The 22031-nt window shown below is 38.5% G+C and overlaps 1 protein-coding gene across 1 annotated transcript in view; it reads right to left on the bottom strand.

Annotated features, from left to right (window-relative positions):
- The window catches only part of xkr4 (XK related 4), a 65138-nt gene extending 43979 nt beyond the window's left edge, over window positions 1-21159 (bottom strand). The window contains exon 1 of the mRNA XM_051911346.1: window positions 19894-21159. Within this exon, the coding sequence (XP_051767306.1) occupies window positions 19894-20573 (680 nt within the window). The 5' untranslated portion in view covers window positions 20574-21159. The remainder of the gene's footprint in view (window positions 1-19893) is intronic.
- Between the last annotated feature and the right edge of the window lie 872 nt (window positions 21160-22031).

The following is a 22031-nucleotide window of genomic DNA, read 5'->3' as shown; positions in this document are numbered from 1 at the left end:
TCAAAATCCAGTCTCCCAGAACTGATTCTGCCCATACAGACACACTTATATTCTCAACAAAGCAAATAAACAAGACAGATTGTTTTGGCAAAACAGATTAATGCAGGTAATGGAGAACAAGCGCCATGTCATCAAGTCAATGTTTATTGCCATGGAAACAGAGTAATAGTCTGATGTCCACCAAGTCTCTTTTTCTGCATCTTCATATTTATTTCTTCATTTATTCTTTATTTTCTACTGCTTTACATCTTATACATGAACTGTGCTTTGATGTTAAATCTACATTTATACTTTCATATGCTGAGAAACATTTTGCTGGTACTGCATTCTGAAACATGTTAAAGCATTTTAGACCAAAGGTATTGAACTATTTTGAGGCGAAGAATCCCTTGGTGGATAGAGAGAGATGGAGAAGGGACCCCTGTTACTTATTGTATAAAATTAAGTGTTGCATGTTAAGCATGCCTTATAAACACATGCATATAGTACCATTTGCATATTTTGTTATGATGTTTACTACTCACTGATGGTCACTGTATAATATATATTATTGGTGCAGTCAGATGCTTTACATTTTAATTTTACTTAAAACATTTTGATGTATTTAGTTAAGTCACTAAAGCTGCATACATCTGATAAAAAAAAAAATTACATTTTTAAATATTATTACAGTTTAAAAGAACTGTTTTCTATTTTAATATATTTTTTAAAATGTAATTTATTCCTGTGATAGCAAAGCTGAATTTTTAGCATCATTACTCCAGTCTTCAGTGTCACATGATTCTTCAGAAATCATTCTAATATGCTCATTTGCTGCTCAAGAAACATTTCTGATTATCATCATCAGAGTTGCTGCTTAATAATTTTGTGGAAACTGTGATCTTTTTAAGGATTCTTAGATGAATGGAAAGTTCAAAAGAACAGCATTTATTTGAAACAGAAATCTTTTATAACAATGTCTTTACTGTCACTTCACTTTAGATCAAGTTAATGCATCCTTGCTGTGCAAGGATGTCAACCCATCCACTTTCGACTGACAGCGGCTCTTGTTAAAAGCCGTGCCTGCTCTTGATAGTCCTGCCTCCTGTTGCCCTCACTGCTGAATTCAGCAATGCAATTGAACACCAAGACTAATTGAAGGTGCTAGAACTCAACACCTCAAAGTCTCTTTTTCTGCATTCACATTTTACTTCTTAAATACAGTCTTAAATTCAGTCTGTCTTTAGATCTCTCTCTTTCTCTCTCTTATATACACACCTTGCACCTTTGATGCGGAGAGAGGTTAATGGAGTGAGTGTCCTGATATTTTTCACTTGATTTCAACCAAAAGATCAAATGAGGAGTGATGGGCCATGGAGAGCTGGGCCGAGGGAAACATCCTGATGCTCAATGGACTGATCATCAGTTATATCACCCACACTACAGCCACTTCTGTCTCCACAGACACACCTGAGATCAGCAGCTCATTTAAAGACCCCATAAAAATCACTTGAAAGCATGGTTTTCTGTAAAAGAAAGACTAATGAATGTAAATAAATGATAAAAAAAAAAAGTACTTAAATTAACATTAACATATTGGCATGATAATGACCTGGAAGACTGGAGTAATGATGCTGAAAATTCAACTTTGCCATCACAGGAATAAAATGACATTTTAAACAGAAAACCCAGTTATGTTTATCTTTGTCTCAGAAGTTTCTTCTAAAAGTCCTTAGGAGAAAAAAAATGATACAGATAAGCAAACTGTTGGCATACAGTACAATAATAGCGACAAAATTATTAATGTGCACAGCATTGCTCAGATAATTAGCCTTTAATGCATTTGATGAGAGAATTTTGAGTCCATATTGAAATTTCTGACTTTTGATTGCAGACTTTGGCATCTTGGCAAATCTGAGACACACTGTTGCAAAAACATCTGAAAAGCTAAAGACACGCATGGCCATTTATACATTTCCTTTCCTACAACTGAATCTCAGGACTAACTTTTAAAGCTGCTGCTCTGATATCTACTCATTTGGAGATGAAATGTTCTTAAACAGCAAGCTGGATAAGAAGATAGACACTTTGTTGCATTCTGTAGGCTACATGTTCAGATTTATCCATGCGTTTCATTGTTGGTGTTTTTCGGTCACTTTACGCAGTGAGGTAGTGAGAGAGAACGTCTGACAAGCCGGAATGTGGTAAATAATGCAAGAGGTGGCAGTCAGGTCTCTCACAGCACGCAATGTTAAATATTCATCCAAGGTGGGCAACCCACGCAGGGCCTTGCTCGTAGTTTTGGCATTAGAAGGATCGCTCCCTTGTCACTTGCTTTCAGCCAAACAAAACACAGCATTTCAACGCAAACATGCACCTGGGGAGCATCTAAACAACGTCCGCTTGGGGCACAGGAGAGCACGGTTTACTGTTCCTCTCTTCTTTTTGCTGAGTCAACAGATAACCTGATAAAAAATGAGGCGATAAGAAACGAATTCGTTAAATGAGTAAGATTTAACTTTGGTATCAGCATCTTGATCTTCATCTGATCATCATCCACAAGCTCATTTTTCAGAGAAACCCATCCTGAAGTCGAATCCCAGAGGATCTGGATATGGTAGGGAACAGGGCTGTTCTTTATTGACTTTTGGGGGCTCCATTTCCTCCTCCTCACTTATTTTCAGCTTAGAGCGAAGCAAAGGCTGTTAACATCCTAGTGTTGAGCCCAAAACATTTTTTCATTATTACAGGGTTCAACAAAGGTCATCTACTGTACCTCCATCATAAAAGTACAGTTCCAGTATGCCATTCTCTGCCATTTCTATGTCTGAATGTGTAGCAATTTCACAGCTTATTCAAAAATTGTTCAGCAATCAGCAATAATTCTTTACCACCCACATACATAATGAGGGCAGATCAGTGTACTCAATACAATATTAAACACAAGTCAATAAGCATTAAAGCACAACTGAGGGCATAAAAGCCTGTAAGCATGTAGAGATGGTTTAAATTGCAGGCACATAATGAGGACCAATTATCATCTAATCTGGATCACACATACCTAGAGGAAACAAAAGGGGGATATTGGTAGATATACAATATCAGACTTCATATCCATCCACAGAAAAGTACACAACCTTACCACAATAAAAATGCCAATAAACTGACTTCCTGAGGAAAAAGACGATAACAGGGATCAACAATAAAGACTGCCCGATGGCCCGGGGCCAGCATGATCAACTCTTAGGACAGTTTAAGGAACTGCAGCATCGTCACAAAAGTTTATAATTTGCATGTGTTTTAAAGCCAGGCCCATTTAGATATTCAAGATGCAAAAGATAACTCAATTCGGAACTAGCTCAGAAAGCGCACAAGTATGGAATTGAGTTCTCTTTCACGTCTTTTTGCTCTTAAACGGACATATTCACACCAAATTATGTAAAATTATGTCTTAAAGGGGACTTAATTCACTTTTGGATATAAATGTGTGTTGGCAGTGTGTGTACACAACCACCCTATAATAAAAATCCACCCACTCTTTTTTTAATCCCCATAAATCATAAGCAGTGTCTCAGAACAAGACGTTTGCAGGTTCCTGGCAGTGTGACGTCACATTAGCCACAGGCGCACGTTGACAGACACTGCTGTTTTAACACAGAACCGCCCTGAGCGAGTTCATAGCGAGTTGTACACAGTCTGCCATTGCTGCACTGACGAGAATGTCTCCCAAGTGTTTTAGGTGTTCTGTAGCTGGATGGATTAATCCGCATAGCTCTCTCAATTTACTCCCGAAATCTGAGCTGCTGAAGACGAAGTGGATTAATTTTGTTTTCGAAGAAAATGCTCCTACAATTCTACCGAAATTCGTTTATGTCTGCGCGAATCATTTCACACCGGACTTTGTGAACAAATGTCAATACAAAGGGGCAATACAAAACAGAGGTTGTGCTAAAAAGTTGTTACTCAAGGATGGATCAGTACAAATTGATCGTGATCTAGCTTACAGTCTCCAGATACTGGTTACAGCAGTAATAAAAGTGAGAGCACTTTATTACAGTTCATCGGAGTTGATTTACGGATATAAAGTTCACCAGTTTATTAAAGGGATAGTTCACCCAAAAATGAAAATTTGATGTTTATCTGCTTACCCCCAGGGCATCAAAAATGTAGGTGACTTTGTTTCTTCAGTAGAACACAAATGATGATTTTGAACTCCAACCGTTGTGGTCTGTCAGTCGTATAATGCTTGTCAATGGTAACTCCATCTATAAGAGTCAAAAAAACATGCACAGACAAATCCAAATTAAACCCTGTGGCTCGTGACGACACACTGATGTCCTAAGACATGAAATGATCGGTTTGTGCGAGAAACTGAACAGTATTTATATAATTTTTCACCTCTCTCTCGCGCGCTCTGACAACGGAAGTGATGTCTCGCACTCATTGAAGTATAAGTGCGAGACATCACTTCCGTCATCAGAGCGCGTTCAGACCTCACCAACCTGGATGCGCAAGGCAGTTGGACATAGTGGTGTTTTAGAGGTGAAAAATGATATAAATACTGTTCGGTTTCTCACACAAACTGATCGTTTCGTGTCTTAGGAAATCAATGTGTCGTCATGAGCCACAGAGTTTAATATGGATTTGTCTGTGCGTGTTTTTTTTACTCTTATAGATGGAGTTACCATTGACAAGCATTATAAGACTGACAGACCGCAACGGTTGGAGTTAAAAATCATCATTTGTGTTCTACTGAAGAAACAAAGTCACCTACATCTTGGATGCCCTGGGGGTAAGCAGATAAACATCAAATTTTCATTTTTGGGTGAACTATCCCTTTAAGCACCACCCGAAAAAGGCATAAGGTCTTTATATATTTGTTTACTGTTAGTTGTAACGAGTGTGTCTGTGTACTTCGCTGTGTATGTTGATGATAATGCAAGGGGGAGAGAGAATTTATAGATAATATTTTAATGCACACTTGCACTGTTTTATTAAGCTCTTACAGTGATTTTCTAGAGTGAAAATGGATGCTTCATATTTTGTGTGAAGTACAATAAATGTCATAAAACTCATCTGTAAAGTTTTGGCCATCATTCGTACAACAGGCTTGTACTAATATAGTGGATAAAATTGCTCCCTGTATAGTTTACAGCATTAGTGTGGAGAGATTTTTTTCTTTGAGGAAATTTGCCGTGTACTTTACCTTATAGGCCCCAAATTAATCAATATTGAATTGAAGGTAAGACCCCCCTACAGCTATTTACTTTGTCACCTTTTTCACCTCTTCTGAGTTTGCAGGTCTGTATTTTAGATATGATTATTCAATTTCTCAAACTGAAGAACCTGAAAACTAATGTTTATTTTATCTTATTTTATTAATGACTGTTAATTGTCTTTAACAATATTTGAAATGTATATAAGATAGTCTAGTAATTTTTGGTGTCATAACCGTATTTATTAAGGATACATGGGTCAAAAACAACAAAAACAATAGCTAGGCCTAATTTATTTTATTTATTACATTTTTATGGTAGAGCCAGTGAAAATTTAAACCACTGGCCCAACTGGACCAGTAGAAAAAAATCCTTAGCGTTGAGCCCTTGATAAAGTCTGAGCTCATTCAGATAGTTTGACAGGTATAAAAATACATATCATTAACATATAACACCCTCAGCCACCAGTCACCATCTTCTCAGATAAGATAAAGGTGAGGAAGTCAAGAACATCACTCCACTAATGCTTCCACTCAGGTCCTGTTCTGCATAAATATACATTACAGATGGCATCATTTTGAACTTGTTTGTTTGTTAAATGAGCCATGCTCACATTCATAATTGCATTTTCCAACATTAATTATAATTGTGCGTTTGGGTTTGGGTGTGAGAGAGGACATGCCAGTCGAGGGTGGACTGCAGGGCTGCATCTGGTGATGTCTCCTCTCCTGAGCACCTAGCTTAGAGAAAACAGGTCATCAGCACTAGCATACAACACACTCAAACAATGGCTGCTGGTGGGACCTGTCATGCCCAGAGTTCCGAGCAGATGTATTTGGAGGATTTATTATCCAAAAAATTAGAAACTTGTTATTTTATCTACCCTGAGAGATGCTGTGCCTTACTTGCATCAGCCTGAGCATTTGGGCCCTCCAACGTAGTCATCACTTCTCAGATTATTAAAAGCAAGAATGTATCTTGAGAGATGACACGGATTCTTTCTTTACCGCCCTACAAAGAAAAAAATCAAAAGGAGCCTACAAAGTACTTTAAAACGTCTTAACCAACAACTGCAACATTTCATCAATATTTATCAATAGTGACAGGAGACATAACAGCCAACAGGCTTGCACAGATGCATCATCAAGCCAATTCAAACTAGGGAGTTCATTTGCTAAAACTGATGAACGCCACTTTTAAAAGTAATGAATGGACTGCCGTGCGTTGTTCTCCACATATAGCACATTCTCAACCCTAAACATGTTTTGTTGAAAAAAGCTGGTATTGTCCACTGTGAAGGCGTCGCAAGTTAACGTTTTACAGCAGAAACCAACAAGCACCCTTGTTGTTTGTGTACACAACCTGATAAGTCCGTTTTAGCGAATCAGCGCCCAGTATTCAGTCCAGGTGACAAGGCTGCTAGTCACTTCGAAAGACGCGCTAGCTGAGGAGAGTTTCATCAAAGCTGACTAAAAGTGATCAAGGATTTATAATTTCGTCTCCTGCGACTCCTTGTACACCATACACATCTTACATGCTGAAACTTTGTTTGTACTTTTGCGTTTGTACATGCGTGCGCACGTGTATGCGTCTCTGCGTGTGTGTACCCATCTGTTAGTGTGTGTGTGCGTGTGTGGGCACACGTGTGTTTGATTGTGTTTCAAATGCAATTACAAAGCAATTACTTGGTTTTGTTTAACTCTGAAACATGAAATTTGGAGTTATCTGCTTTTGCCAAAAAACGACTGTTGGAGTTATCTGCTCTTTGCAAATTAACTCTTCATTTATACTTTTAAATTTGAAATAAATGCTGCTCTTTTAAACTTTTCTATTCAACATAGAATTCTAAAAAAAAAAAAAATAATAATAATAATCATGGTTTCCGTATTAGGCAGCAGCAGCACAACTGTTTTCCTCATTGATAATAATAAGAAATGTTTCTTGAGCACCAAATCAGCATATTACATTGATTTCTGAAGGATTATCTGACGCTGAATTAACGGCAGTAACAGCATAACAGCAATAAATTACATTTTAAAACATTAAAGGGGTGGTTCAGTGTTTTTTTTCTAGGCTTGATTGTGTTTATGGGACGTAGTTTAACATGTCTTAATGCTTCATTTAAAAAAAAAACACCGCTGTTTCCATTGTTATTTGAACAGCTGGTTTGACTTCCTGATTCTATGATACCACTCCCTCCGAAATACGCAATGGGCTCAGATTGGTTAGCTGGCCCAGTGTATTGTGATTCGCTGAAGCGTCTGGAAACGCCACACCCCTTACCATTAGTTGTTACATGTGCTTCAGTGGAAATATAAATAATGGCGTCTATATCGCCGTATCAAATTGAGCCCGAATCAGACCCAGATAGCAGTAATGATGAAGAGGGTCAAGCAGAACCTCTTCAAGCACGGTTTTTAAAGGATGTTTCTGAATGGTAAGTATTTCCTTTTGTACTTGTGTCAAAGTGTTTACAAAGTGTCACTTGTAAATGTTACTGCTGTTCGTTATCTTTCAATATACGGTTTTATCCTGATTAAAGCTTTACTGTAGCTGAATACATGACTGAGTAGTAGCATTTTTGTAAAGGTATCATTTAATTTATAGCATGAACAACTGTTTGTCTATGAACATAGAAGTTTGTTGGTGTTTGTTGGCGTTTGTTGGAGAAGTATGCAATAGAATTTAGTTAACTGGCTAGCGAAGCAAAAACGTATTTTTGTTTACGTCCTTGATGCAACCAAAAAATAGCAACATAATACATTTAAAAGACACGTACAAACAATAAAACGTACTTACAGTTAAAAATGTAAAATCGCAATGAACCACCCCTTTAAAAAAGAAAACAGTTCGTTTAAATTGTAATATTTCCCAATTCTTTTACTGTTTTACTGTATTTTTAATCAAATAAATGAAGCCTTGCTAAGCATAAGAGATTTTAACCAACCCCAAACTAGCGTGTATATATTTATAAGTATGTATGTATATATGTATGCAGGGCCTAAAATGAACACTCGACCAAGCGCTAAATGCGAGTAAAAATCATTGTTGGTGAGTGTATGAAACAGTGTCACTCACCATTTGGCCAGAAACATTTTTATGAATTTTAACAATGCATGAATGTGAACAAATGTGAACAATGCTCGGGATAGTTGACGGGTCAACGCTGCATCATCACGAATGTTTAAGCCTTGACAATTAATCAAGTGCAAGAAGATGCGAAAGGGAGCTCATTTTCATTACTTGCACGCTGCGTGGGAAGTTTTGTGTGTGCGCACATCCGAAGCACGCGCCCAGAACGCCGCATCTCAGACAGCATGTGAATACTAAACTGAGCTCTCTTTCACGTCTTCTTGCACTTGAATGGACAAATTCACACAAAATTATGTCAAAAAATGGCAAGTATCCTACTAAACATAGGGCCAGATTTACTAACAGCTTGCACCAGCGCAAACCCTCTTTTGGTGTTAAAAACCTATTGTCAGGATTTTTAGAAAATTAGCGCTGAAAAAGTGTGGACACAGTTATTTTTGTGGCTGACTTTATTGCATATGCATTTGTAGGAGTTACCCTTTCAGATGCAAAATTTATGGGTGGAGAGTATTTAAATCAATCATGCAAGGTGATTGCCCTGTTTAGTAAATCTGGACCATAGTTGGTTATATCTTAAAGGGGACCTATTATGCAAAATTCACTTTTGCATGGTGTTTGGATATAAATGTGTGTTGGCAGTGTGTGTACACAACCACCCTATAGTGATAAAAATCCACCCACTCTTTTTTTTAATCCCCATAAATCATAAACAGTGTCTCAGAACAAGCCGTTTGCAGGTTCCTGGCAGTGTGACGTCACATTAGCCACAGGCACACAAATGTTGACAGACACTGCTGTTTTAACATAGAACCGCCCTGAGCGAGTTCACAGCAAGTTGTACACAGTCCGCCATTGCTGCACTGACGAGAATGACTCCAAAGTGTTTTAGGTGTTCTGTAGCTGGATGGATTAATCCACATAGCTCTCTCAATTTACTCCCGAAATCTGAGCCTCTGAAGACGTGGTGGCTTAATTTTGTTTTTGAAGAAAATGCTCCCTCAACTCTACCGAGATTCGTTTATGTCTGCGCGAATCATTTCACACCGGACTTTGTGAATGAATGTCAATACAAAGGGACAATACAAAACAGAGGTTGTGCTAAAAAGTTGTTACTCAAAAATGGATCAGTACAAACTGTTCGTGATCCAGCTTACAGCCTCCAGACTGATACTGGATACGGCAGTAATGAAGGTGAGAGCACTTTATTACAGTTCATCGGAGTTGATTTACAGATATAAAGTTTACCAGTTTATTAAGCACCACCCGAAAAGGCATAAGGTCTTTATATATTTGTTTACTGTTAGTTGCAACGAGTGTTTCTGTGTACTTCGCTATGTATGTTGATGATAATGCAAGGGAGAGAGAGAGTGTTTATGGATAATATTTTAATGCACACTTGCACTGTGCTTTATTAAGCTCTTACAGTGATTTTCTAGAGTGAAAACGGACGCTTCATATTTTGAGTGAAGTACAAACATCATAAAATTCATCTGTAAAGTCGAACGGGGTCCGGTACAACAGGCTTGTACTAATATAGTGGAAAAACAAGAAGACAATATAAGTTATAACCGTAATTAAACTAAACTACACCTGTTCTATCTCCATGCAGCATATATTCCCAGTTTGAATATTCTCAGACTGACTCCTGACACCAGAGAATGAGCTTTTGAAGCTCCGCCCTCTTAGGCCGAGCGCAGCAGCTCATTTGCATTTAAAGGGCACCCACTAAAATGGCACGTTTTTGCTCACCCCCAAAAAGTGGCAATTTTAACATGCTGTAAAAAATTATCTGTGGGGTATTTTGAGCTAAAACTTCACATACACACTCTGGGGACATCAGAGACTTATGTTACATCTTGTAAAATGGGGCATAATAGGTCCCCTTTAACTGAATGTAAACAGTTGAGAAAGTAAATGCATGTGTACAGTATCAGTACATTAGATCTGTGCATTCACTCTTAAGTGACAGCAGCCTAATATTCCTGCTGCTGTTTTTAATGTTAATCAAACAACAAAAGACAAAGGAAAAAAAAAAAAAAAAAAAAACACCGCTCTTGACAGAATAACGCTTGTAACTTTAACAAGGATTAATTAATAAGGATGTTTAATTTATACAGTGAAGACTATGCAGTGTTATTTTACATTTGCTTACTTTATTAAATTTCTGTACCTGAAAACTATTGTCAGACCTACCTGAAAATCCTGAAAAGTGCATGTTTTATTTCATTTGTATCTTTGTTATATTGTATTTATTTGCTTTGCTTGTAATTTGATTATTTGTTATTTTATTACTGCTTACTGTAAATATAATAATGTTTTAAATGTATATTAGTTAGGTAATTTTAGCTGTGATATCAAAATTGGAACAGAGAATTGTGAATTTTCACTGGTAGCTAAAATTTTGGTGTCAAAAACAGTTTTGTGGCTGGTAACAAATGGCTGGTACATTTTCTTAAGTCACCGGCCATTGGCAGGTTTGGCAAAAAGTTAGTTTTAGGCCCTGTACGTATGTATAGTTTTTTTTTTTTTTTTTTTTTTTTTTTTTTTTGGGAATTAGTAGATTTACTAAATTTACTAAATTTAGTCAGTCAAATGGTGTTTACCCACAAATTTCCTGTGAAACACAAAAAGAGTTTCTATTGAAATTTCAATGTTGCACTTTGAATGAAAAAGAATGGGGCAAAGTTACTGGCAAATTCAGATACTACAAAAATAATTTTATAAGATAATGCAAGTTATATATGTTATGATATATGTTAGGTTGGGACCTCACTCAAACCACTCAAACTATTAAAATAAAATAAAAGTGCTTTATCCACATTTGGTTGCGTCATATATTGTAAGAGGTGAACCACAACAAGAAGGCTTCTTCAACCAGCCTTTCTGCTGGGTAGCGTCTCCACAGACTCCTTTGAAACCTTAAAATATGCCACCAACCAACTACAAAGCTGTTTTGTATCTCCTATACTGATGGAATCAAATGACCCCAACACATACTCTATTATTCCGTTTCTCTGTGAAATTCCTGTTAATGGCACCCAAATTAAGCTTTGTTAAATGTTTGTATTGTTAGAAGTGTATTACAGTTCAATGAAAATTAGATTCTCACTACAAGTTCATAGCTCAGCTGCAAGCACCTATGCACAGATCTGATCTCTCTTACCTCTCATGTGAGAGCTGCTTCAAGACACCCTGGAGTAATCTTTGTTCTTAAAGAGGCTTTAACTTTGATACAGCCATGCTAAGCAGTTACAGTCATTCCATTCATTTTCTTTTTATTTTGTGATACTAAAAGAGTGATAATAAGCTTTTATCTCCTCAAGCTCGGTTTATTCAATAAAGATAAATATATTTTTTGCCATGTAAGTTCCCACTACTACAAACTAGAGCATTTTTTTTTTTTTTTTGTGCTTTTTATGTATGCTTTTGTTCATTGTATTTTGTTTTGACATATGTTCTAGCTATGCATTATTGTGTTTTACTGTGTATTGTATTCAGTCACTTAGACAGTTATATCGCCCTCTGTTTTGATTTACTGTTGCTTTGAGTGTAATACATGACAAGTGCAATGTGATTAAAAACATCTGATCATCAAATACTCGCCTGACTGGTGTGTTGACATCTTTCAGAAAACGCACTTCATAGAGGATCTCGGCTCAAAATAAGAGCAGAATCAAATGAGTACTTATGAAATCAGGCAGAGTGTTCTGCATGCATAAGCGTGAAGGCTCTTTAATTCAACCTTAAAGTGTAAATTCTGGACTGTTTGAAGGCACGTTCCTTCTTTGCCGATATCTGCCACCTTGCTTCTAAATTATAGGCCACATGTTGCCTTGACTCTCAGTGAGATGTGGCAGACAGTGTGGGTGGGAGCATGGGTGACATGGATAGAGTTAAATAGCAATGGCCTGGTTCAGCTGTACCATTTGTTTGCATTACTATACATAAAATCACACTCGTTGGCATAAATCTCCATGTTTAACTTAATATGGTAATTTAGGCTGAGCTCACTGGAGAGCTGTTGCTTTGAAAGGAGCCTCTTTATAGGAAAGATAAGGACCCCTTTTAACAGCTTTATAATACAAGCTGTTACCCAGCTAACCAAAATATATTTTGCTAATGTTCCCATTAAGTAATGAAAACATTATTTTGGAATGTTCTCTAAACGTTTAAAATGGCAAGTTTTTAAAACACTTGTTTTTTCTTGGTTATCCGAACATTAAAAGGATAGTTCACACAAAAATGAAAATTATCCCATGATTTATTCACCCTCAAGCCATCCTAGGTGGATATGACTATCTTCTTTCAGACAAACACAATCAGGGATATATTTAAAAATATCCTTGCTCATCCAAGCTTTATAAAAGTAGTGAATGGGGGATGCAATTTTGAAGCACAAAAAAATGCATCCATCCATCATAAAAATAATCCATTCAGCTCCATGGGGTTAATAAAGGCCTTCTGAAGCAAAGCGATGGGTTTTTGTCAGAAAAATATCCATATTTAAAACTTTATAAACTAAAATAACTAGGCCGTACGCATACTGTGCAAGCCAACTTGTGCCAAATGAGTAACTCCTGACCGGATGCATGACGTAGGATGTAGGAGTATTGCAAGACACCTCTTAAGCCCCGGGTATACTTCACTTTAACTGCCCGGACGCGTCTCGCGCATCTTTCAAAGTATACTAAACCACGGATGCGTGCAGATGACCGAGTTCGACACATGCGCAGTACAATTTTTTCTATAGTTTTACCAGACATCGTGTCATCAACCGGACATTCACTGGGCAGGATCGGAGAAGAAAAATAGTGCATCCACCATTGCAACATAGTTCAGAAGATACACCAAGAGAACAAGAATCAAAAACGATGGAGAAGGCATGCTTCTGAGTTTACTCGTCTTGTTTTTGAATCGCTCTTTACACACTCTTCTTCGACGACTGCACATTGTGCCCAGTACTGTGTGTATTGCCACCTAGTGGACTCTTCTGTCCTGCTTGCACATGCGCTGTTGCACAAGCACCATCCGCACGGTCTTGAAATTTGGGCTGCACGCGGGCAGGGTGTGCGGCCGGCCGCGAGCATGACAAAGGGCATGGCGGAGGGCATGACGAAAATTACGTTATGCGGACGGTGCATGAACGCGGACGGCCAAAGTATACCCAGGGCCTTAGATGCCTCTCGGTTTAAACAAATAGGGCTGGGCAACAAACTCAAGCTCCTCTTCTCTTATATCAAAATCCTCCAACATTACTCTTTAAAAATTCTCGTTTTAGACTTCTAATTCGTGACCGTTGTTTTGTTTTGTTTTGCTCTATCCTCTGCGTTTCCACGTTCGTCAATGCGTCATTCATCGGGTCGGGGTTACTCTTTCGCCGCAAATCGATGCGTACGGGCATCTGACGGAAGCTAGTTATTAAAGTTAATAAAGTTTTAAATATGGATGTTTTTCTTACAAAAACCCAACCTAAGGTCTTTATTAACCTCCTGGAGCCATTATTTTTATGATGGATGGATGCATTTTTTGGGCTTCAAAATCACATCCCCCATTTACTATCATTATAAAGCTTGGAAGAGCCAGGATATTTTTAAAAATATCTCTGAAAGATGATAGTCATATACACATGATTTTTTGGGTAAACTATCCCTTTAAGGAAACATTCTATTTTATCATTCTCCAAACATTATGGGAATGTTACTTCTGAATGTTCTGAACATTCTGAAACAAGTAGTAAATTTTTTTTTAAAATGCAAGACAAACGTCCAACTAAAACCACTTTATAAATAACATTTTTGCAGAAGTGCAGAGTCTACAGTATGTCACCTGCAAGCACATTCTTGACCTGGTGAGTATATGGTCATCACTGGAGGGAAAGCATGGCATGGATTATAACCCCAGTGCCAAGTAGACTCCTACTGTGCAACTCTAAATGCTTCATACTTTATTCAGACCCATATGCATACATATACACAGCATGTAGTCAACAACAAGTGGCATGCACACAGTGGTTTTATGCATGCTCATTTGCAGTGCAATCATGTAGACCGCAATCAGCAAGACTTCACATGCAAAAACACAGGTACACAACGGCTTTCAAAATTATAAGGGGATTAATTAATTACCTGCAATTAAAAATAATTAGCTTATTAGACATATTGGTTTGTGTAGATATGCATGCAGTGGTCTTGAACTGAAGTCTGAAGATATGAATTCCATTTTATGTCTCTTAAAATCCAATTCAAACCACATTACCAATGACAAAGCCGACAATCACCAGATTACAGTACGTCACTTCTCAGACATTCCATGACCTAACAAATGAAGCACCGACCAACGGCAACAGACACTGAGAGGGGTATCACACTGAGCCGACAAAACCTGGCGAAGCGTCTGTTGCCGTTGGTCGGCATCTGTCGGTGCAGTGTGTATTGGCCTTATGTCTGAAAGCAGTAAATAAAGGCGGCCACTTATGTGAGGTCATTTATAGTATGTGCATATAATGCAGATGAATTTAAATGTGTGGCACTAGGCTAAAGTGATGACAGTGCATCCTTTACTTGCACAATGACGGTGATACTCATTGTCATAGTGCAACAAATGCATACAAATTTCTCTGACGATGTAAAACTGAAAAATGTAGTCTGTTTATTTATGTAAAATCTTTATCTTTCATTTCAAAGGACAATACAGAAAAGCGGGAAAGTCCCGAATCGGATCATGATATGCGCCACAGCTCCAACAGTGTTGTCAGTGAAAATATTTGAAAATATACTGCTAATCATCAAATATTTTAACATCTTTAAATGTTTTAATAGCTATGTTTCCATCCACCTATTTTGTATGCGTATTTTGGGATATCGCATTAAAAACCCCTGGATGGAAATGCCAAGATGCGCATAGATTCTAAAAAAAAAACGTATGTGGTCAAATGAGTTGGATACATTTTTTATGCAATACGAAAACATGCGCATAAACTATGATGGAAACACTTTTACCGAATCAATTCCTTGATGCGCATCAAAAAGACGTGACTTTACGATGGGACGGCATAACTGGACCAATCAGCGAACCAATGTCATTGCACAGCATCTGAAATGCTGTATTGGTCATTCTGTAATGCCTGACGTTAAAGTGTTTCGGTATAATTCCCTCCCAGAAGCGCCACACACGATTGTGTTCACAAACACTAGGCATCTATGCAGCATTTTCTTAGTGATATTTAGCGCCAGTTTTTCAGGAAGTTTTTGTACTCTTCAACTCACTGAATGAAAACGGTGCTTTATTCGCAGGTTTTATGCGATATTCCAAATTTGCACACAAGTTAAATTCGCAACTTTGGATGGAAACATAGCTACTGTCTTTTCACCCTCATGTTATTCCAAACCCAAAAGACTTTTATTAATCTTTGAAACACAAATTAAAGGGTTAGTTTACCCAAAAAATGAAATTTCTGTCATTAAGTACTCACCCTCATGTCATCCCAAACCCGTAAGACCTTCGAGACCTTCCGAACGGCGGCTCAGTATCGGCCGGCTCCTGCGTCAGCATCACACGCATTCGTCGTGCTGTCCAGCAAATACTGAGCCGCCGTTCGGACGTAAACATTAACAACATAATTGATGTTTATATTTTCTAGCGATCGTTCAAAATTTGTAGTTTTGTATGTTATGTTATGTAACGTACACCCTAGTCTGTATGTCTCCTTCCAAAGACAAACAAAGGTCTTATGGGTTTGGGACGACATGAATCAGCGTGTCGAATCAGTGGTTTGAAGCATCAAAGTCACGTGATTTCAGCAGTTTGGCGGTTTGACACGCGATCCGAATCATGATTCGACACGCTGATTCATAACACTCCGAAGCTTCCTGAAGCAGTGTTTTGAAATCGGCCATCACTATACAAGTCGTTATTTTGTTTTTTTTGGCGCACCAAAAATGTTCTCGTCGCTTTATAATATTAATATTGAACCACTGTACTGATTTAAATATGCTTTTAGTACATTAATGGATCTTGAGAGAGGAAATGTCATTGCTGGCTATGCAGGCCTCACTGAGCCATTGGATTTCAACAAAAATATCTTAATTTGTGTTCCGAAGATTAACGAAGCTCTTACGGGTGTGGAACGGCATGAGGGTGAACCAACCCTTTAAGATGTCTTTAATGAAACCTGAGAGGTTTCTGTACCTCCATTTAAAGTCCAGGTAAACAAATCATAAAAGATCCAAAAAGGTTATAAAGACGCCATAAAACAAATCCATATGAATTAAGCTAGGGCTGTCACAATTCCAAAATCATTGATTACAATTTACCCTTGTCGATACTAGCAAAATACTGGAAGTGGCGCATTCCACAGACGAGAATCTGAGCAGTTTAATCCAAGTCTTGTGAACAGATACAATCTCTTAATGAACAGATTTAGAATGTGCTCACACTCGACAGGTTTGGTTTGGTTAATTTGAACTCTGGTGTGATTGCTCTGTTAGTGCGGTTCATTTGAATAAATGTGGGGTCCGCTTCCAAACGACCTTTTTTTGTGCGGTTCGACTGAAATATGAATGCAACGTGGAACAAAGACATCTAAATGAACCAAAAACAGGACGTGATGTCACAAGACATGAACCTAAAAAGGATAGAATGCTCAAGCATACCTAGGAGCTACGTTGCCCATTACAGTTCTGTACAGACGTCTGAAATGCCTTCTCCTTGCAGCAGATCTTTGTTTGTGTGTAATGGAGGAATTCCTGGTGCTGTTTTGACTCCTTTACACATTTCAAGCACTTCACAAGTTCTCAGCTGATTAAAATACCATCATATAGACGCACATACAATGAGCGCATTTAGCTCAGCACATAGAATTGTTTTGGATGTTCACTAAGTTCCATAGAAAAACATATCTCATAAAAGATGTGTTTTGTTTTGTATCTTTAGATTCAGTTTTAAAAATGAACCAGGACTAAATGTATTATTTTCTTTCATCCAGACCAAAAGACCTAAGAGACCTAACAAGTAAAAACCCACTTAATTTAGGCTTTTATTTACATCTAAACAATGATCGACACACATACACATATGGTACACACAGAAACTTGTGTGTGCGTTGTGCACACACAAGAACCAATGAGGTTTGCTCTCTGTGTATGTGTTTATATGTGAATAAAAGCTTAAATTAAATGATATTAAGTGATCATAACTCTTCACAAGTCTAAGGATTAATCCACTTGATTCATATGGATTCATTCTACGACATCTTTATGACCATTTTAGATCTTTTAAATTTTGTTTACCTGGATTTGGACAGAAACTGTCTTAGGGTTACGTATGTAATCTTGGTTCCCATGCTTCGGGCATGCCTAAGCGTCTTCCTTCAGACAATTTTAGTCTTTAATATCAATGATTCAAGACATGTTTTCACTACATGGAAAAACAAGTCTAACTAGAATGTATGAAAACCTTCAGGTTAGTTACAAAATTAAAGTCCTAAAACAATTAAAAAAAATAAAAAATAAAAAATTAAAAAAATTAAAGCAAAGTGCATTACCCACACAGAGTCTTTAATATAGGCCTAATAACAGAAAATATTTCACATGTAGAGTGTTTTAACTATTATTTTTTAACCATTGTTAATAAAAACTTTTTTTCGTTAGTTTTGTAATTTTCAGCATTTGACAAGTAACCATGCATAAACAAGTAACTTTATACTATATTATATCATAATAAATAGTCCAACTTCATCTAAAAGAGCTTTTCCACCATTGAAGCCGAATGATTTTGTGCACAGAGAGTAGCTGTACCAGTAGTATTTCCATTAGAACATGGATCGGTAAAGATTTAAATTGAAATAACATGTCAAACAGCCCAGGTCAGTACAGGACGGCATGATTCAGCAATAGTGGTGGAAAACTCTACTGGTGGAAATTGAAGTCAACCTGATGTCTCTTTATGCATGTAGGTGTATTCCTTTGAATTAAAGGTCATATGTAAGTGCTTATAAAAAACCTACTTTGATGCAACACAACAGTTTCTCATTCCTACAGGATTTCTCCTGCACATTACTAAGGGAATACATTATTATATATACATCAATATATGACTAATAAATGTAGAACTTCACCTGGCACAATCTATCTCAAATTCTAGCACTCAGTCTGACACATTTCCTTTGTTGAATATCAAGAAATTTATTAATGAAGCAAGCTATTTTTAAATTGCATTGCTTTGTGAGATGTCCCCAGACTGGTGAACCTTTTGCACAGTGCCACGTGCAGCGCATGTTTCAACAATCCTCCCCCTCTGAGAGAACACAACTACACAACTGTGTCAGCTTCATTCCCATCACCCTAAAAACCATGTGACACCAACAGGATGACACCAAGGAAAAAGCTGAAAAATTAAGAAAATAACGCCAAATCAGCTGCTTAACTGGAAGCAAAACAATACTTACAGTTTACGAAAATAACCAGGTGAAGTGCTAAAGCCATTATTTGGGCTGTATTGGTGTGGTTGTGGCCTATTAAGTCGTCCATTCAGCTTTCCCACTACTAGCTTTTAATTAATAAGCAACTCTCGCTGAACAACATTCTTTCAACTCAGAGCTGATTGGACACAAATATGGGAGCCGAAACCAAACCAGCTGTAAGACAGCAGATTGCATCCATTCCACTCTAAAAATGCCACATGATCTGTAAGTAACGACAGCACCGCACAATTTCATAATGGGATCTTTAAGGCTGATAACATTGTCTCTTGTCTTTGCAATCACTATTATATATTAGACCATTGCTTTGATGGCTTAATTCCAATATAGCAATTCCACATCCTTTACTGTTTGGACAGCATCCAAATACAATCCTCAGGGTCAAAGACTAAGAGAAAATGGAATATCACTCTATTGAACATGCTGATCAGAACTCATTCAGGCTTCTGACGACCCTGATGGGCTGACACTGTGAAACTGAATAGGTTTCCGTGATCCCGTTCATTGAGTACAACTATGATCAAATGAATGTATTGACCTGCAAAGAGAATGCAACTTCATGGGTGAGCCAATAACCTCTTACACCGTAAGATGCCACCAGGGAAATATTTGCAACTACTTTTCATACAAGGCGATCAATCACCCACTAATAGCCTTTAGTTCTCTATGAGGTTTATTCTCAATTACATTAATAATGGATTTGAATGGAACGAGTCAATGAACGTCTATACTACTCACATGAAGTCATTCGAGCTCGGTTCAATCCAGAAATCTTTTTCATTGTGTACCAAGTCAGGTCATCTACAAATAAAACACTACAAGTGCTTACTCTCCTTGATCTGTTGCAAGATAGATATCAAGCATTTTATGCCATGCATATCCACCAAGAATATGAGTTTTACAGTGAAAACGGGATGATAAATTAGCTCTCCAGCCTACACAATGTGTGTGTGTAGGCCTTAACGTGTCAACCAGTCCAAACTCAAGAACATGCTTGGAGTGTGTCATTCAACCACGCTGCTCTAAACAAAATACGTGCTGCATTTTAAAGAGGACAAGCAATAAATACGCGACCTCCGCTCTTCAAATCACAAGTGCCATTGAAAACAATGCGCTGCTCAAACTCACCTCCAGATTTGTCCGAGCTGTAAGATGTGAATGACGGACTGCAACAGCCAGATACAGATGGAACAGGACGCTGAGCGTGTCTTACTAGTCCGGGCTGCAGTAGCGCTGTTGCTGCTGTTGCTGGTGGTGTTGCTCTTGCTCGCTGTGGACGCCTGTCTTTGAGGCGTAGACGGGTGGGCTCCAACGTCTCCGTGCGACGCGGAGCAGCTGAGCAGCTTCCCGTCCATGTGGGAGCAGTTCGCCGCGCCGCCGCCGGAGCTCTCCTCGGTGCTGAAATCATGGACGAACCAGCGGAAACTGAACACCTGCACTGAGAACGAGCCGAGCACCACAAAAAACAGCGTAAGCCCGAACCACCAGTAGTCGCGGCGGAGGTAATAGTCGACAGAAAGCCAAACATCAGTGCCCACATCCGCGAAATACACCGTCACTGCGGCGAGGATCCACAGACAGTCCCAGACCGTGTATTTCTGTTGCTCCCTGCCGAGGCGGAGACATGTCGAATTTGAGCCACAGCACCGCGACTCGCCGTTGACGAAGTCCGCCTCTCCGGTTCCAGAATCCGGCTGCGAACCTGGAGCGAGCCCTTGAACCGAACCCGAGTGATCCGAATTCTGCAAAGGCGTAAATGCTACATCGCTTTTCTTCATCTTTAGCACCCCGTCGGATTTCGCGGCCATTGTAGCAGCTTTGTCTTCCCACCGTTTTCGCGTCTTCTCCTCGGCTTCTCTATTCCAGGCGAAGAGACACTGGGCTGGGCGACCTCCTCTTCCGCCAGCTACAGCGCCGCCTGCTCATAACAAAGCAACACTTCCTCTCGGTAGCGGGTACGAACCATATGCTCTCCCATGGCTCCTACTTAAAACTATGACATCATTGCTTTGCAACTCTTCTTCAGGCGCGCACCGTGGTGTTCAATATCCAGCTATTGCAGCACAGCCTTTTGCTAACTCCACATTCGTGTATAAAAATAATGTCTATGGCAGCGGTACATTAAAGATGTGACTGCTCGGTTGCTATGGCATTTGTAAACGTGCAATTTCGAATTCCACCCTGTCTACAGCGGACGGAAGCGGCGCGTTAAAAAGTGAAACGTCCGTTGTTGGCGGTTTTCTATTTTTCACGCGCCGCACAGCTACTGCAGACACTTTATTATGCCTAAACCGTCTGAAACTTTTTTTTTTTAATTTACAAATCTGTGTGAATTTCATTCGTTACATTTTTAAATAACTTTAAAACCTTTACATTAAAGCCAGCTGGGAACGTTTCTATTTGTTACAGATCATATTTATATGCAGTTGTATCAATGCTAACAAAATATTAATAATTATTATTATTATTAGATAATAATTTAATTTTGTATATCAATGGATTTCCGTTGAATATAAAGTTGGATACATTTTATCCATCCATTTAACATGCTTTAGTCATCGAGCTTACAACTGATTGGTCCGTGTTAGTCAACGTCCTGATGACGTGCAGCTTCGACATTCACTGTAGACAGACTCGGGCCGTTGCGGCGCCGCGCGTGATCGGTTGCGTCTGGTGTGTAACCTGCGATTATAACATTCAACGCTTGCAAAAAAATAAATAAATAAATAAATATTATAAGTAATATTGTCACATTTTGCCATTATATGTATGTGCCATATATAGCCTACCATAATAGTGCCATAGTTTTTGGCTAAATAAACCTGTAATAAAATATATATATATATATATTATCTTCCAAACGCGTTCTCATCTCGTTCAATGGGTAAAGGTTCAGGACCACGGAAAGCTCCCAGTCTCAGCTCATTATTAGGCCTATGTCTCGTTGTGCACTATGCAGAAGCTCCGCCATAAACAAGTCGCGTCTGAGCTCCATATATCACTAAGGACGCTCCAGTGCCATCGGACGTATTGTGCTGGGTGGGCTAACTGGCGTCATTACTGAATTTATTGGCACCCTTGAGTACGGCGCTGTATTGTCGACACGCCCTCTGCTCGCCGGTTACACATAAAGCGAGTGACTGCTTTGAAAAACAGCCACTAGAGAGACACACACACTGAGTGGTGTTAAGATATTGTATTGATTCAAGTCTAACGGGGAGAAAATTAGCATATTACACCAGCAGATGCTGCCAGGTAAGGATCAC

Source organism: Ctenopharyngodon idella, chromosome 2, assembly GCF_019924925.1.
Source record: "Ctenopharyngodon idella isolate HZGC_01 chromosome 2, HZGC01, whole genome shotgun sequence".
NCBI classification, from domain to species: domain Eukaryota; kingdom Metazoa; phylum Chordata; class Actinopteri; order Cypriniformes; family Xenocyprididae; genus Ctenopharyngodon; species Ctenopharyngodon idella.
The sequence above is the reverse complement of the archived record's forward strand: the minus strand, read 5'-3'. Positions and strand labels throughout refer to the sequence as shown.